This window comes from Chenopodium quinoa, unplaced genomic scaffold, assembly GCF_001683475.1.
Source record: "Chenopodium quinoa cultivar QQ74 unplaced genomic scaffold, ASM168347v1, whole genome shotgun sequence".
NCBI lineage: Eukaryota > Viridiplantae > Streptophyta > Magnoliopsida > Caryophyllales > Amaranthaceae > Chenopodium > Chenopodium quinoa.
Genome location: NW_018743252.1, coordinates 9885658 through 9904290, shown reverse-complemented (window position 1 = coordinate 9904290; position 18633 = coordinate 9885658). Strand labels below are relative to the sequence as shown.

General features: G+C 33.2%; 1 protein-coding gene across 1 annotated transcript; it reads right to left on the bottom strand.

Annotated features, from left to right (window-relative positions):
• Nucleotides 1-12608: 12608 nt before the first annotated feature.
• Nucleotides 12609-17988, bottom strand: LOC110735208. Its single transcript, XM_021915383.1, has 2 exons — nucleotides 15368-17988; nucleotides 12609-14643 (listed from the first exon to the last, which is right to left on the bottom strand). Exons 1-2 carry the CDS (start codon nucleotides 15491-15493, stop codon nucleotides 14260-14262), a joined length of 510 nt encoding a protein of 169 aa, XP_021771075.1. The 5' UTR covers nucleotides 15494-17988; the 3' UTR covers nucleotides 12609-14259.
• Between the last annotated feature and the right edge of the window lie 645 nt (nucleotides 17989-18633).

Sequence of the window (18633 nt, the reverse complement as noted above, 5' to 3'; positions counted from 1 at the left end):
ATTAACTTATAAGGAACTCAAGAATCTTCTTATTGTCCTCCTTGTAGGAGTTTATAGGTACGAATTGAGAAAACATGAATCACATTCACATAACACCTAATCCCAAGATCATGCATAACACATAAAGAATTAAAATTAATACCTTTGAAGCGTGATTCCACGTATGATCGAGCAAGAACAATAAGGAGAATAAGATCCCCACGTGTGATTCCTCTACTAAGTCCACGAGCACGGATCAAACCTCCACTAATGCTAATTAGTTGTGATTAAGCACTTCAATCAACCTTTGACGGAGATGTGAGTCACGAGCACACCACGAACCACCCACAACACCACCACACGCGCCACCCAAGGAGGAGGGTCGTACGGACAGGGAGGAGAGAGAAAGAAAGAATTAGGGTTTTAGTCTTGTTGCTTGATTCACAATTAATTGTTAATTGTTATATCAAACAACCCTAGGAACGGATTATATTTATAGATCACATCTCTTAATAAATCCATGTCAAGCTCAAAACATATTAAGCTCTTCTAACTATTCTAGCCCAACAATCAATGTAGCATGTCATAAACTCATGAGACCAATAATGGGCCTCTAACTTGTTTGACCCAATACTCTTGTGTGTGACCTCATAGGATCCATTCTATAAGGCTTTGGGCTAGTCAACTAGCCCAAAGATCAATTGTCATATCTAGCACATAACATTGACGACCCTATATAATGAACTAATTATCTCCATAATTGTGATCCTTGATATATCTAATAATTGCACTTATCGAAGACAAAGCTCCTTCAATCTCCCACTTGTCTTAGACAAGTGTACAATATTCAAATTCCTTAAGTCAATGTCTGTCGATTTGATAATATGATTGCATTTCATGTCGTGATCATATTAATCTACAAATCTTTTCTTGAGAATCTGAGTTAAAATTACAAAACAAATGATTATTATGTAATCCATTTGAGCACGGCCATGCATTTTCTGAATTTTCCCTCCTCAAGGGGCCAAGACACATTTCTAATTAAATAGGTAGACTCAATCCAATCATGTGGTAACCAAGGCTCCCACTCAACTCATGAAGTTATCGGGAAACACACATTGTAATCTCCAGTTACGGGCAGACGTTTGAGTGTACCACAGTTAAATCAATCATTGAATGGATTCAGTGTTCCACTCATGTCAGAGGAATCCATTAATACATATCTGGAAGTTCTATACTTAACTTCAAAGTAGGTCTATAGTTCGATCATGCATCATTCATGCATATCCATGTGATTGACCGAGCATCATAACTATGCCCCTATTGCCCATGAAACTGCGCTATCCAATCAATCTTACAAGCTAGTCCATTTATTGAAATCATTTATGTCCACTTTAATGATTCCAAACTAGGAACTTAAATAATATATGGATTTTGTTCATATGTGGGGTTTCATTCACCGGGTCATCAACCTGATGAGCCCATCAATCCATAATTATTTTGGACATTTTATTTAATATCAAAAACCATAATTAAATAATATTGAAACTTTGTTTCAATTGATAAACATAATTATGCAAGTTAATGTATTACTTGTGTAATATGCTTTCTAAAAACATATACAACTTAAATTACATAACTTGCTTCAATCCAAGAATCCTTGGTATGACTCTCATACCTTGATCATGAAAGGGGTTTATTAAGTAGAGTTCATGAGACATTCTCATAAACACGAATTTTGCAACTTCTAAATTTTATAATAATTTTCATCTCCATAAGCTAAGAATTTTCCTTCGCCCTTTCGCAAGGAACTTAGAAATTTCTAATTTGTATTCCAACGTTACATTGAATTTCGATTGAAATCTATCATCACTTGTTCTTAAAGCACGTGAATCAAATAGACGAGTATAGTCCATGACATGCATGATGTATCCTTCGCAAACTGCATAAGGAGCATCACTCAAAACATTAATTTCATCAACCTTTCTCAAAGCATTGAATCTTTAATCAATGTGTCATGTTATATGGGATTGAAACTCCTTTCAAATTAATGTTGAACCTTATAAGAATCTTATCAATATAAGTTTCTTAACCAAGCTCAAACATACTTCAAAACCTATCTTTATAGATCTTGAATCCCAACTGTACTCATCTTCCTCTTCCAGTTTTTCATACAAAATGCATTACCCACCACTTAACTCTTCAACCAATGAATAATGGCTCTTTACTAGACCAAGAAGACTGTAAAGCTCCCACTAAACATCCTGTAAACATAAGACCTTTTCTTTATTTTACGAGAACATCAAACGATTTGATTAACTCACAAAATTGAGAACATTAACTCCATGATGCTTACTTTAATCCATTAATGGATCTTTTATGCATCCTTAGGATTATTGAATTTTCAAAATCATTCTGATTGTATCATATACAAATCTTCTTTCATAAACCATTTCAAGAAAACGCTTTGAAATCCATTTACCAAATCTCATAAGGTAGAAATCACTAAAATATCTTTAACAACATGACTAATGTAAAGGTAGTGCCATACACTTGCTTACAGACTTAGAATCTATTTCAGATTTCCTGGTTTTTAAACCACTTAGAGTTATAACTTGTCAAATCATCTTTATTACTTGCATAATCATCATGTTCCAAAATAAATATTGTAGAACTCTTAGTCAATATGAAATCATATTTCTTTGTCTAAGTTTTACATATGCTAGTCATTATTGTGGGTTTTTATGCAACAATTGAAACTTATACAACAACTTTGTTTAGTTTCAATGAGAAACGACAATAGAGGATGTGCACTTGGAATTTACTACCTTTGACACATGGTTATTATTCCCATTACACTTAATGAGACCACGCGTTGTCATTTGTAACATGAGTTGAATCATGCTCATATTGTTGCTTTGATTCGATTACTTCTCAAATTTCTTCAAGATTTTCAAAATCATTTTTATTGAACTCTTTCAAGGCTCTCAAACTTTTTGAGATTCTTATACTCCCACTTGCCTTTTGAGGAGGCATATTTAGCATAGGGTAAACTAATCATGGTTTGAATCACGTTTGTTTGTTGCTTTTCTCGAACTCTTTCGATTTATACTACTCCCACTTCACCTTTTGAAACGATTTCCATAAGGGCACCTGCTTGAGCAACAAACATTTGTTCTAAGTATGATTTGTGTAGTAGTAACCCGTGCTTTGTATAGGAATTCATCGTGTATTAAGCGATTTAATACAAATTTTATTCCTTGCTTTGTAGAAAGACTTTATAAGAACTCTTCTTATGCATACCATATATGGAGTCTTTGCTACATTTGATTTGACATATATAGAGTTTGTTTAGTTTTGTAGCTTATCTTAAAATTATATCCCTTGAACAATGGTTGGAAGATAGGTAATTTTCATCCATTATCAAAATATATCTCATATAGATTGATAGTTTCCCTCATAAACACTTCACAAGGTTTTCTTTCGAAGTTTGTCTTAAAACGAATTCACAACTCTTGGATGTTCATCAAGGTCTTGGCGTAATTCTCATTATTACGATCATATCGCAATAATTTTGAATGTGTTGCTAAGTAAATGTCTTGACTCAAACTTTCATCATTACAATCATATTATAGTGTATTTATTATCTTATCAAATTGATTCTGAACTTCATACTTGACGCTTTGAACTTTTCAAAACTTTCACAGTTATGCTTCAACTAAGCACAAGTGATCATATCACAAATGTAGTTTCATTGTCCGTCTCTTGCCTTTGAACCTTTGGTTTTCTTACATCGATACATATTCGACCTTGAGTTTGCATCATCATTTCCATAAATGGTGACTTTGTCAAAATGTCAAATTAGAATGATAATTACATATATCAATAGATTCACAATCTAATGATATTGAAAGTCCATCCCTTTGGATCTTCCGCATGCAATGTTCATTTTTCATTCGAATTAATTGACATATTAGAGACAATTTATACATAGAAATGGTTTAATAATTTCTATTATATAGAACTTTAAACCTATTTAGCAATTCAAAACATATTATTGCTCAATGAAGCATAGAATAACATTTAGGCCATGTTTTTGAATCTTCAATGCTTAGTCATTACTAACATTGAATGGGTATGTTTTGATAATGACAAGAATGAATAACATTTATTTAATTCTAGTCAATAACGAGGTAAGGTGAAATATAAGTTCTACTTGTAAAGTTACAATTTTTGCTTCTAAACTTGTAAATTCTACTTGTGAAGTAGCAACATTTGCTTCTAAACTTGTAGATTTAATTCTCCCTTAGCCATAACTTCTTCCTTTAGCCACCACATTGTTTAATGAGTGAACTAAACAAGACATCATATGTCCAAGAAGTAACAATATGTTAAATCAATATCTATAATATACTTCTTAAATTGGAACATTTCCATTCTTTTACCTTCCAACTATATAAGGTGGTTTCTAATCAATTGGAATTGGTCAATTTAATCGGAAACATTTGTTGTTCATAACAATTTTTAGCATATAAGTAATTTAGGTTTGAGAAGTACGTAGCAACCTGTTCGCATTTCTTGGCCTATAACTTCTTAATGCAATCCTCATATATTCCTAAATCTTTCCCATTTAAATCACTTAGTACACTTCTCTTAGGTTCAAAATGATGCTTTGCCTACTTTAAGCACTTTTCATGATTTTGCTAAGTCTATTCAATCATTATTCATATTAGAGTTTAATCAACCACTTAACTCTATATAAAATGGATGAATAATAATGTCATTTGATCAACTTTTTATCATAGAGATTTCCAATCACTTTCTTATATTCAATCATATTGAAGATAAGAGATTTTATTGGACTTCTATACTTGTCTTTTAGAGGGTTTATACCTCCCATTTCATTATATCCCTTGAAACACTTTTCAAAAAAGATGTGTCGGCATTTTACTCAAACATTTTGAATAAAACCAACCTTAGACATTTGACATGGGTTTAAAACTTGCCTTTTAGAACCATCTTAACAAAATTGGAATATAGGTTTATGGATTATCTTTTAACCTTTTGAGAACGTTTGTCAACTTTATTTTCAATCGAGGAGATTATATATAATAATAAATTAGAACGTCATGTTACTTAAAAGTAAACGCAAAATTCAATTATGTTTGATAAAATTTAAAGTACCATAAACGATTTAAATTGGTAACTTTAAAGCATTTATTCAATTTTAATTGATCCCTATTGAATAAAATAATTCCAAGACCCTTTATTTGTGTAATAGTTGACCGGACTGAGGCCCTACCATCAAGCATTACATTTTGAAGGTGAGTAAACTCTTTACTAATTACAACTCTTTGTAATTCTTTGTTGAAAAATTAATCATCACATGTTTAATTATTACCCTTTGCTTCAAGGTTCTAAACGCTTTAGGTAACCTTGTTGAGTACAACCAATTAAATCTGTAGAACGTGATCTACCCAAAATTACCTACGATAATAAGTGACAATCTTCTGAGGCCGACCCATCACTCATGATCTAAGGATTGTTAGGTATTCAATTTGAAAAGCAACCTCAATATTACTGGGACCTAGATTTATTATGTTGTGATTATTTAGTGAACTCTAACGCATCATCAATCAACATAAATTAAGTCTAACATGCATAATCAACTGAATGCATAAATAAGACATAGCATGGCCCCTAATCCTAATAAAACTAATAAAACAAATGCTCCCACTTGAACCTTCATAGATCTCATCCACCTCACTCCTTTGGGCCTTCAATTTATGGGCTTCTTGGATTAACTGCAACCTGTAATTCTATTATATTCTATCTACTACTTAAATAGAATGAAATAAAATTACAAAAAAAAATTATCGGTACGTAGACCGTACTAAGATTACATATTTAATCTTGAAGTGCTTAAATCCATATTTTCATTTCATAAACCAACCCAATTTCTAGCCCATTTCCCCAAACCATAACTTATTTTCCTCTTTTCGTGTCTTTAAACCCAAAATAATTCATTTCATATCCTTTAAAATCATTCATTTCGTGTCCTTTTTATAAAAATATTTAATCCAGTTTATTTTTGTTAATAATCTGGGTTCAATGATTTAATAATTGGATGGGTCTTGAAAAGAGATTTCCAACGATATATTATAAGCCCAAATTCAAGTTATAACGAATAAGTTATGACCAAAATATTAAACTGAGCCCAAATCGAACCTAAGCCCACCTTACCTACGACCCAATGATCATGTGGAGGGTTCAAATTATTTAATCCCATTCCTAAACTAATTAGGATTAATTGGAAGCTTCTATAATAAGTTTCTAAAAGATCTTAATTATCCTTTTTGAAAAGATAAAATTAAAGAGTTTGAAATTGAATAAAACTTTTCTTCTTGAAAGTCCTAATTCTATTCAAATGAGAGACGTTCAAAGATAGACTAATATTATTTTCGTGCCTCATAAGTTTTATCCAAATCTTATATGGTTGGATAGCCCTTGAAATTATATTTCCAATTATATATTATAATATCAATTCCAAGCTATAACCGAAAAGAAATGAATGAAATTTCAAACTCTATCCAAAACTGACACCGTCACATTATTTTGGCCATATCTTTTATTCTACAAAATATTTTAATCAGATTCCAATTGGGTTAGAAAGTAGACTTCAAGATCTTTCCAACGATATCTTATTTATCTTATTCCAATTTTTTATCAAAAGATATGATAAAAACAAAAACCGCAAAAACTACTGTCTATCGCAAGAGTTTTATTCCGATTCGAATTCTTATCTTTTCTTGATTCTTCGACCCTTCTTTTTCCTTATAAATAGAGGTCATATCTTCCCTTTTTCAATCATCAACAAGCTTGATCATATAATCATTCTCTTCTCCCTATTTAGCCTAAATACTAGCATCCCTATTCTCTCAAAATACTTCCCCTAAGCACTCTAAGGAGTCCATAAAATACCCAAAGTTGTATACTTAAACCAAGGCGTGAAAGGTATAATTGACTGAGGGTTTGGACCAAATCATCTCTAATTTTTATTTAATTTAATTGTTTCAATTTGATTTATATTTTTATTGAAGTTACTAACAGTTTATTCATGATGTAGCAATTCAAGGAAATGGGAAAGTGAGTAATTAATCACTTAATTACTCTTATTTTTATTCTTGTTGCTAGTATCATGATTAGGTTTATTATTTCATTTGACTAACGCTATTATTGTTGAATTGCTTCCAGTATTAATGTTGATTTTTATTATATTTGTTGATCACCATATTGCATGTTTAAAGGGAATATGTAATTGAAAATCACGCCTAATAAGATAATTTGGACAACCGTTTTAGGTTCCTTTTTAATCTTGTTATTAATTAAAGTGATCACGATATTTTAGAATTATGTGTTGCATTAATATTCAACCAATTTAGTTTAATAATAGTTTAGAGCAAATTGAATATTTTTGTTTGCATGCCTTTGAGATCGCAGGAATCACTTTTCAATATAAGAATCGAGCAGAGGCCAATACGGGCGAATGTGAATCCATGACTCACTTCGTACCATCATCCCCGATCCTCCTTTTGTGGTTCCGAACCATATGGAGATAGTAATCTTATGGATTATGAATGGGGTGTAACCTTCACGGGTCAATCGTTGTTGCCTTCGTTGTCCCTTATTCGTGGTTGCCTTAAATAACCCGTGAACGATTTACAAGTTCCTTAAAAACTTGTTGGAGGCTCCCTACTTTCCTTGTCCCTAATCATATTATGTCAATTCCCACTTCCTATGAGTGACAATCATATTCACAACATGTTTAACGTAGGCGCACTTCGAACAGTACAATTACGGTGCGCAGGTCGTATTTAGTAATCTACTGGGCCATGCTAGTCATTCAATAGCAAAATAATATCATATATTATAAAATTTTCACATAATAAATCACTCATCGTGCTTTCCTAAACTACAACATCAAATGTTCACAATTAAGGAAATATGGCATCTAAATATCTCATATTTTAATTACTGCAATAAGATAATATCATATATAATTCATGACCATTAAAATATCGTATATTTTAAATTAATCATGAGATATAATCAAATCTTTTTTTGATCTTACAAGATAAATCATATTTATCCTCAAAGATTATCCTAACAAACTTAGGAGATTCTATCCTAATTACTAGCCAATCACAAAATTTTAAATCAATTATATCCAAAATTAATTATGAGATAATCACATTATATAAATCAATCTTTATCTTTTTGGAATCTTGCTCAACAATCCTTAAAATATTTTAAAGATTAAAACAAATTTTAAGATTTGAAATTATCTTAACAAATTTTATCCAAAATTAACAACTTTAATTAAGGATAATTATCAAAAATCAACATTTAAAATTTGATTTTATCCCCAAAATAAAATATTTTGAAAATATTTTAAATCAAAATAATTTTAATAAAAACAATACAATTTTTTTTATTTTAATAAAACAGCAACTGCCACGTCAACAAGGGAAAAACCCAGCCAACGCAATAGTTCGCACTTCGCAGGTAAGCAATTTCATCCCACTCGCAAAGACCGGCAGCAAAAGACCCACCAACTAGACGCCTGAACATGGTCAGACCGGAGACAGATCCCTACTAATTGAATTAAAATTGTGGACTATCAAATAATTAATATTAAATATATGTACATGCATAAGCTAGCTGATACCACTGTAGGATTTTATAGGTACGAATTGCGGAAACATGAATCACATTCAAAAAGCACCTAATCCCAAGATCATGCATAACACATAAAAAATTAGAATTAATACCTTTGAAGCATGATTCTACGTATGATCAAGTAATAACAATAAGGAGAATAAGAACCCCACGTGTGATTCCTCTACTAAGTCCACGAGTACGAATCAAACCTCCACTAATGCTAGTTAGTTGTGATCGAACACTTTAATCAACCTTTGACGGAGATGTGAGTCATGAGCACACCACGAACCACCCACGATACCACCACACACGCCACCAAAGGAGGAGGGTCGTACGGACAGGGAGAAGAGAGAGAGGGTCGAATGGAGAGAGAGAGAATTATGGTTTTGGTCTTGGTTGCTTGATTTACAATTAACTGTTAATTGTTATATCAAACAACCCTAGGCATGGATTATATTTATAGATCACATCTCTTAATAAATCCATGTCAAGCCCAAAACACATTAAGCTCTTCTAACTATTCTAGCCCAACAATCAATGTAGCATGTCATAAACTCATGAGGCCCAATAATGGGACTCTAACTTGTTTGACCCAAAACTCTTGTGTGTGACCTCATAAGATCCATTCTATAAGTCTTTGGGCTACTCAACTAGCCCAAATATCAATTGTCATATCTAGCACCAAACATTGACAACCCTATAGAATGAACTAATTATCTCCATAATTGTGATCCTTGATAAATTTAGTAATTGCACTTATCGAAGACAGAACTCCTTCACTCCTTATTATGATGTGCAAAGCTTGCCTCCAGTTTATCTTCCAAATTCTCGATAGTCTTCTGAAACTCCACCTTCTTTTCCCTAAGACTCTTCTCAAGTCCCTATACTCCTCTCTCCAGCTTTTGAATCTTCCTTGTAGCCTCTTTTAATTGCCTCTCTGCAACTTCAGCTCTATTAGATAACTCAGCAGTCTGTCCTGCCATCATTTTCTCTTCTTCCTCATCCAGTTCCAGAGATTGTTCCACGCTTGTCTATGGAAAAGCACTGGCATAAAGCCTCCTACTCTTTCGTACAAGTTCCTCTGGAACTGCCTTCCCCTTCTTGTTCCCACTGGTCTTTTCTTTCTTTTCCTCAACCCTTTTATTTTTTCTATATACCACTTCCAAACTAATTCCAAGTAGAGTCTCATCATTTATCACATTCTCTAGCTTCTCATCTATTTCTCCATAGTTCCCCTTTAGAATCACCCCAAGTGATTCAAACACGGTAGATAAGATAGCTCCATAACCTACTTTATTCTTGCCAGGAACACAATGAGCAAGAAGTTGATACATAAGGGAGGGAAATTTGATTTTAATCTTCTTTCTCAAACAAAAAATGACAGCGTCATGTCCATTAGACATGCTTCACTCTTTTTCTGGGTTCGAGGCAGTATAGTTTTCTTGACCAAATTAAACAATAATTTGTTCATGGGGCTCAAGTCATTGTGACTCTTAGTGTTCTTCCCCCTTTTTCCTCCCAAAGATTCAACTATATCACCACCCAGATAATTTCCCACCTTTATGCTTAATTTTCCCTAAACATAAGTCTCATATCCCTCAGTTGGAGCTTTCAGAATTTTACCTAGAGTTTTCACATCAAATTCAATTTTTATATCATTAACCTCACTCTAAATTATTACCCCTTGTTTCACTTGAATTTTTTACAGAATTCCTTCATGGTAATTGGGTATATGAAATTGTTTGAAGCTCTAGACAACAAGAACTCCTAGCCCTGGAACTTAATTAAATAAAAAAATTCCATAAATCCAGCCTTCCTACACCAAGTTAAATTAATTTTATGACCAACTACATACCTTCCTCCTTGAGCTTCAAGCTTTGATTGATCAGCCTTAATTTCCTCCTCCATTGGATCGTCTTCCCCCTTTGATTCCACAGTTCCAGCCACAAAGTCCTCAACCTTTTTGATGTGTTCCTCTGCTAATTTTCCTTTGTCCTTATTTTCTTTCCACTCTCTCAATCTTTGAAGGATGTCAGAGGTTTCCACTTCCTCAACATTCGAAGTCTTCTCTCTAGGGTTTTTGTTTGAAGTGGAAGAAGGGTTGTGCAGTTTCATCTTGGGCTTTCTCTTGTTCTTTGTAGGATACCATGATCAAGAGTGACATAATTTCGGGTTCTGATTTTGGCTCGTTTTGGGAGTTTTCGGAAGAGCTAATTAAAGTGATAATGGCCATAAATTTGAAATTTGGAAGTTTTGAGAAGTTTTTCACATAGGGTAAATGCGATTTGATAGTGGTGATGTAAGGTGGGTGAAGATTTCTTTTATGTTAATTGAAGCGGTGTGAGAGAAATAAAAGGTTTTGTGCCATTTAGTCATTTATTGAACAAGTTCAATTGATTTAAAAATTTAAACAGATTTTTTTACCAAAAATTCTTTTATTTTAAAATTCAATTTATTTCCAAAAAAATTAACTACCAAAAATAAAAACATGTATTTGGAACACACTTTCTACACATATGCAATGTGCATAACTATTTACACACACAATAGAGTGTTTGTGAACTAACCTCTAGGAATTCACCAACGATGACACTTCAGTTATGTTTAGCACACCACAATTGTGTTAGATGCTCTTTTTGCTTTGTTTACATTATTTTTTATTTTGCCATATCTTGGAACTTCAGAAGCAATCAAGTCATCTTGATCAGATCATCCCAATAAGTTCCAATCTCCATTTCTCAAATCTTTCTCTGTTCAAGGGCTTGCTTAGAATATCTGCAATTCGATTTTCAGTAGGACAAAATTCTAACTTAATGTATCTTTGCTCCACATTATATTTTAGAAAGTGATGCCTAATGTGGATATGTTTGACTTTTGAATGTTGAACTGGATATTTAAAAATACATATATCACTAGTATTGTCACAATAAATAGGAACACATTCAAATAAAATACAAAGATCTCTAACTTGTTGCTTTATCTATAACATTTGAGAACAACATGCTCCTGCAGCTACATATTCAGCTTTGGCTGTAGACAAAGCTAATGTGTTCTGCTTCTTGGAACCCTAAGAAACCAAACAAGGTCATAAATTGTGCCATATCTAAGGTTCTTTTTCTATTAACCAAATCACCTGCATAGTCAGCGTCAGTAAAGCCATTTAAATTGAATGAATCACTTCTAGGATAGAAGAGACCTAAATCATCAGTTCCTTTCAAGTAACGAAGAATTCACTTTACTACTTATAGGTGAGACTCCTTTGGATTGGCTTGGAACCTGGTGCATAAACCTACACTAAAAAAATTTTCAGGTCTACTAGCTGTTAAATAAAGTAGAGATCCAACCATACCTCGATACATAGTTTGATCAATGCAAGTTCCAGATGGACCTTTATCCAATCTTGTAGCTATACCCATAGGAGTTCTATTTGGTTTTGCATTATCAAGCTTTTATTTCTTAACAGTTCCTTAATGAACTTTTGTTGATGGATCCTAATACCTTCCTTAGTTTTCTTAATTTGCAAACCAAGAAAGAATTTTAACACTCCCATCATGCTCATCATAACTTATCCACTCATAAGGTCAGCAAAGTACTTGCACAAAGAATCGTTAGTTTCACCAAAAATTATATCATCAATATAAATTTGTACAACTGAAATATAATTTCCATTTGATTTTAAAAACAATGTTTTATCAATTTTACCACGTTTAAAAGCATTTTCCAAAAGGAACTTAGATAGTCTTTTATACCATGCTTTGGGAGCTTGCTTAACTCCATAAAGGGCTTTTTCAAACTTGTAAACATGTTTTGGAAACTCTGGATTGTCATATCCAGAAGGTTGTTCCATATAGACGTCTTCTTTCAACAAACCATTTAGAAATGCACATTTTACGTCCATTTGATACAACCTAAATTCCATATAAGCAGCAAAAGCAATAAGTAAGATAATAGCCTCTAACCTGACTACTAGAGCAAATGTTTCTTCATAGTCTATTCCTTCCTGTTGATAAAAACCTTGGACATCCAATCTTGCTTTGTTCCTGACAATAATACCATGTTCATCTAGTTTGTTCCTGAATACCCATTTTAATCCAATTTTGTTTTGATCACTTATTGGTCTAGGTTCCAAATGCCAAACTTTATTTCTTTCAAATTCATTTAGCTTAGCTTGCATAGCATTAATACAGTCAGTTAAAGCTTCAACATGGTTCTTAGGTTCCATCAAGGAAAGGAATGCATAAAATGCACAAAAGTTCCTTACTTGAGATTTGGTTTAAGTTCATTTAGTGATATCGCTCATGATTGCATCAACTTGATGTGAAATCTAATTCTTCCAGGACTTTGGAGCAAAATCCTTGATTGGATACAGTTTTTCTTGATTGTTGTTGACTGGTACTTCTGTTGGAACGTCATCTTATGATTCAGCTTGTACTTCTTCTAGAACTTCCGGTTGCTCTTGAACTTGGTTTTGAGCTGGAGTTCCTTGTGCATCCTCTGTTGTTTTGTCAGCATTTGCTTTAGTGTTCTGCTCACCCTTATTTTTTACATGTTGCTTCTCCAATGATGTTGATTCTTCATCTTGACCATTCTTCCCTACAAGGCTACAAGTCTTATTTCAAAATCATCATCATCTTCTTGTATATTAGTCAAATGATCAATTTCATCAAAAATTACATGTACAAACTTCTCAACACACATTGTTCTCTTATTATAAACTCTATAAGATTTACTGTTTTAAGCATATCCTAGGAATACTGCCTCGTCACTACGTTCATCAAACTTTCCCAAATTTCTTTTACCATTGTTATGAACAAAACATCTATAACTAAAAGATCTAAAGTAATAAATATTAGGCTTTCTCCCTTTGATTAGTTCATAGGGAATTTTGTTAGTGATGGCTCTGACTGATACTCTATTTAGGATGTAACAAGCTGTATTCACTGCTTCTACCCAGAAGTTCCTAGGCAGACCACTTGAGATTAGCGTTGTCCTGACCATGTCCTCAAGGCTTCTGTTCTTGCGTTAAACTACTCCATTTTGTTGTGGAGTTCTTAGGGTAGAGAAGTTGTGATCCATTCCATGATCTGTGCAGAATTCATCAAATTTGGAGTTTTAATTTCAAATTCTGTTCCATGATTTTACCTTAGAGGCACCAAAGGATTACCATTTATTCTTTGTTCTTTCTTCACTAAAGCAACAAATCATCAAATATTTCATCTTTGCTAACAAGAAAGAACACCCAAGTGAACCTTGAGTAATCATTAACAATAACAATTAGATATCTCTTACCACTTCTACTTTAGATCCTAATTGGACCACAAAGATCCATATGGACAAGTTCCAAAGGTCTATTAGCGCTTACCATTTTCTTTGATTTGAAAGAAACTCGAGTCTGTTTGCCTCTGACACATGCATGACATACTTTATCATATAGAAACTTAATACAAGGAAGCCCTTCTACTAATTCCTTGGATCTAAGTTTGTCAAGCGAGGTAAAACTTGCATGACCAAATCTTTTATGCCACAAAAGAGAATCATCCTCAATAACACTAAGACATGTCAAACTACTGTGGGAACCTCGTTGAAATCCATAGTATATGTGTTCCCTTTACGATTTCCTTCTAATATAATGTTCCCTGCAGTGTCATTGTGGATGATTTTGTATTTATTAGAAGTAAAGCTAACAAAGTTACCTTTGTCACAAAATTGTGAAATATTTAACAATTTCTGTTGGAGACCCTCAACTAAAAATACATTATCAATAGCATGGGAAATTGACATTCCTACATTTTTAATAGCAATTATATCACCTTTCATATTATCACCAAAGGTCATAGTTCCACCATAGTAGGCATCCAGTGAGAGAAATATAGATTTATCTCCAGTCTCGTGCTTAGAACAACCACTATCAAGGTACCAAGTGTTGTTCCCCCTCACTGGAACCTACATGAAGAATCAAACGTTAGTGTCATGAACCCAGGTTTATTTGGGTTTTATGTAACAAATGTTGAATCAGATTTCCTAACCCAAATCTGTTTAACGTGATTTTTTTTCTGTAAAGTGCTCTTTTCTTTCTTAGGACATTTAGCTTGTTTATGTATTGTCTTTCCACAGAAATAACAGACAATACTACTGGTAGGTTAACATACTTATTTTCTTTCTTTAACTTCTTCTTATATCATAATCCTTCAGTTCTCGTGGTTTGGGCATTCACAATCCGTTCAAGTACATTGTACTAAATGGGTTGTTTACCCTTCCTAACTCTTTCAAGTTCCCCCTCAAGATTAGCTTTATCCATTTTTAATTCTTCTAAATCAGATTTTAATTTTTCAAAATTTGGATACTAATCACAAAGAGGAACTTCAGAGTTAGGAACTGCTTCACCAATTTTTAACAAAGACAGTTCCACATTCAAAAGAGTGTTATGTTTTAGTCTTTCAAGACTTTCTTTTAAATTTATATTATCATAAAAAAGACTAAAGAACCTATTTTAAATATCAAATTTCATATTTTCCATCCATTCACTGTGTTCTTTGTAAGTGTCAAGTGCCTTGTCACTTTGTGTTTTAGCTCTGTGAAGTTCCTTTAAATCTTCCTAAATATCTAACACATTATTTATCAAATTTTCTGTAAAGAAATATCTTATATCATTAGAAGAGTACCATACCTCATCCTCATATTCTTGTAATTTGACCTTTTCATCAGTCTTAGCCATAATACATAGATGAGCCATTTCTTCCGATGGTTGGTCTTTTTCTTCTTCTAAATCTGAGTCTCCCCATGCAGCCGTCATAGCCTTCTTCACGTTTTCTTTTGTGAAGTAGGGCTTATAGACTGTGAACTCCTTGCCTTGATCTTTCCTTTGAACTTACCTTTGTAATTCTCCTATAGAGGACAATCTCTAATGAAATGATCTTTTGAACTACACTTGAAACAGGTAGTGTCTTTCGAACTTGCAACCTTCTTGTTCCTAGCAAACTTCCTGTTGTTCATCATCTTCTTTAACCTTCTAACTAGCATTGTCATCTCTTCCTCATCAACTTCAAATTCATCAGTGTCTTTTGCTTAAAGAGAAAGACTCTTGTTCTTTGAACTTTCAGCATTGGAACTCAAGTGAAGTTCATGGGTCATCAATGATCCTGACAGCTGCTCCATGTTGAACTTTGTAAAGTCCTTGGATTCTTGCATTGCAGTAACCTTGGATCTCCATCGTTCATCTTGTGGTAAACTCCTCAAGATCTTTCTAGCCTGTTCATCTATAGGAATGTGCCTTCCAATGGAGCTCATTTCATTAATTATATCATTAAACCTAGTAAACATTTCCTCTATGTTTTCCTTAGATTGCATTTCAAACCTCTCATATCTTGACATTAATAAATCAATTTTGGAGCGTTTTACCTCGTTTGTACCTTCATGAGTAACTTCTAGTAAATCCCAAATCTGTTTAGCAGTCTTGTATCCCATGATTCGGTTATGTTCATAGGGTTCAAGACCACAGTGCAAATATTTGATAGATAAAGAATTTAACTCAAGTTTCTAATAGTCTTCTTTAACAAAATTAGAAATAAGTTTAGGAACTACCTCATATTCTCATTGGTTACAGTTACCTCAAAATCACCCGATTCAATTACACGACATACCTTGTAATTTTCAGTATTGATGAATATTTCCATCATGTTCTTCCAGTAGGTGTAAAACTTACCATTGAAAATAGGTGGACGTTGGGTAGAATACCTTTCTTCAACTTTCTCTTTGTAATTCATCTCTCCTCAGGAACTTACTCAGCAAAGTTATCTGCTTACACATGTGAACCAATGCTCTGATACCAATTGTTAGTTGAGACAAACATTACAAGAGGGGGTCGGGGCTGGATTGTATGTGAGTTCGTAGTGACTATTTTTGCATAATGTAAAAATAGAATATAAAGGAACTTGCAATGCACACAATATTTTACGAGGAAAGCTTCCAAGGCCCAACTAGAAGTAAAACCTCGACCCTTCTAAGGGATTTCCAAAACAAAACCAATTCACTATAATAGGGAAAACAAACAAGTTACAACCTATTATACTCAGACCTTTACTCACAAATTCCATACTGAACTTGCTACACAGTAGCACCCTATCTTAACCAAGTCCCTGACTTATATTCACTCATACTCCCTTAGTACTCTCTCACCCTGCTTCAACCTAGAAGCCTACACAACTGTATGCAAAGATCAGTTACACACACACCCCAAGAACCCAACCAATTCTGATTAATAACCCTTAGTATATGAGAGGTAAGCTATGCATGAACCCGACACTAATATGACAAAGTTATAAACTTGGCGAACTTACACAATTAAGCACACTTCGATTTCTTTACGCATAAACTCACAGAAAATAATGAAATGGGATTTCTACAATTTATACAAGACTTGCTCGTATAGAAAGTAGGGTTTTCAAAAGATAAATATGTTATTTTACCAAAATCCCAAAACATGGTTTTAATTAAATCTAAATTAAAATAAAATATTATTAGATAACTTATCAAAGATAAACTATCAAAAGAATAATATCTTTTTCATAATTCTGATTTTAAGTAAATCATTTTAGAAAATCTTTTCTTAAAATCTTATCTTTTGTAAACTTTCCTATTTTAAGCTTGCCAAGCTCATTTGTCACGTTTCTAATAAGTATCACGCGTAACCCTAACAATTATATTTATAGCAAATTTAAAAGATAAAATCCTAACAAAACTAATTTGCTCCGCCAATATTCTGTAGACTAGGATGCTTGGGCTTCACGCAGTCCAGGACCAAGTTCCTGTCACTTGCACTCCAGTTCTAAATTGGAACTTCGCAGGCCAAGTTCTAATAGAACTTGTTGTCTTCAACACAAACCAAGTCAACACTTTAGTTTCTGTCTTAGAATTTTTGTTAGGGAACTCAGATAGTTCTTATCAGAGTACTCTTTTTCTATCTTCTTTAATCTTTCCTTGGAATCTCTCCATTTCTTCTTATATTAGGCTACTCATCCACTTCCAAAGTCTCCTTCACCTGTTCTAATTACAACGCTTAGAAAAACCTTTATTAGTTGAAATTTGCTTAGTTTACGTTCATCATCATCAAAACCTTTAAGCTTCAACAAACTTGTGCATGGAGAAGCATTGCATAGAATACAGAGGGATAGAGTTGGGAGTTGATTTTATCAGGGTTAACTTCCATCTTTGGAAAGGTATTTAGTTTTCCATTGAGCAAACCAGTTCTAGACCTTTTGGATCAGAGGAATCAAGGAGGTTTGTTTTGGGGGGGGGTCTTTTGTCACATAGTGAGAATCACGGGTAAATACCTTGGTCATCAGTGGGAATAACATTGAACCGGCTAGCAATCTTCGACCTTATCTCTTGGGCAGTATTCTATGAGAATTTTTTGTTTCTTTAAGAAGGGTTCATTTTTAATCTAGATAGAGCATGGAAGCTATCTAATATATGGGTCATGTGAGAAGCAAGCTTTGTTAAGGAATAATCTTCTCAAAGTAAATATCTTCTATTATTTTGTAAATATTCTCTACCTTTATTCTAGGAATATTAGTCATTAAATTAGTCTATATAATTTAGCCATAATCTACTCCTTAATCTTAGTGATTGATTGATTGTAATCTTGTATAGCCTATTTTAGCCAAAGCCCATACCAATGGTATACTATATATATGTAATCGTTTAATGAGAATAGCATAACTTCCTTCATAATTCTTATATGGTATCAGCCTACTGATCTCCTCCCTCCACTCAATTTTCTTTCTTCTCTAACCAAAATGGTCAACTCAAACTCCTTTCCTTCTTATCAAATTCCCAATGGAAATGACCCTACCAAACCCTTCACTTTTCTCAATATTCAGACCACTATCAAACTCACCCCTGCAAACTACCTTTCCTGGAAAATTCAAATTGAAG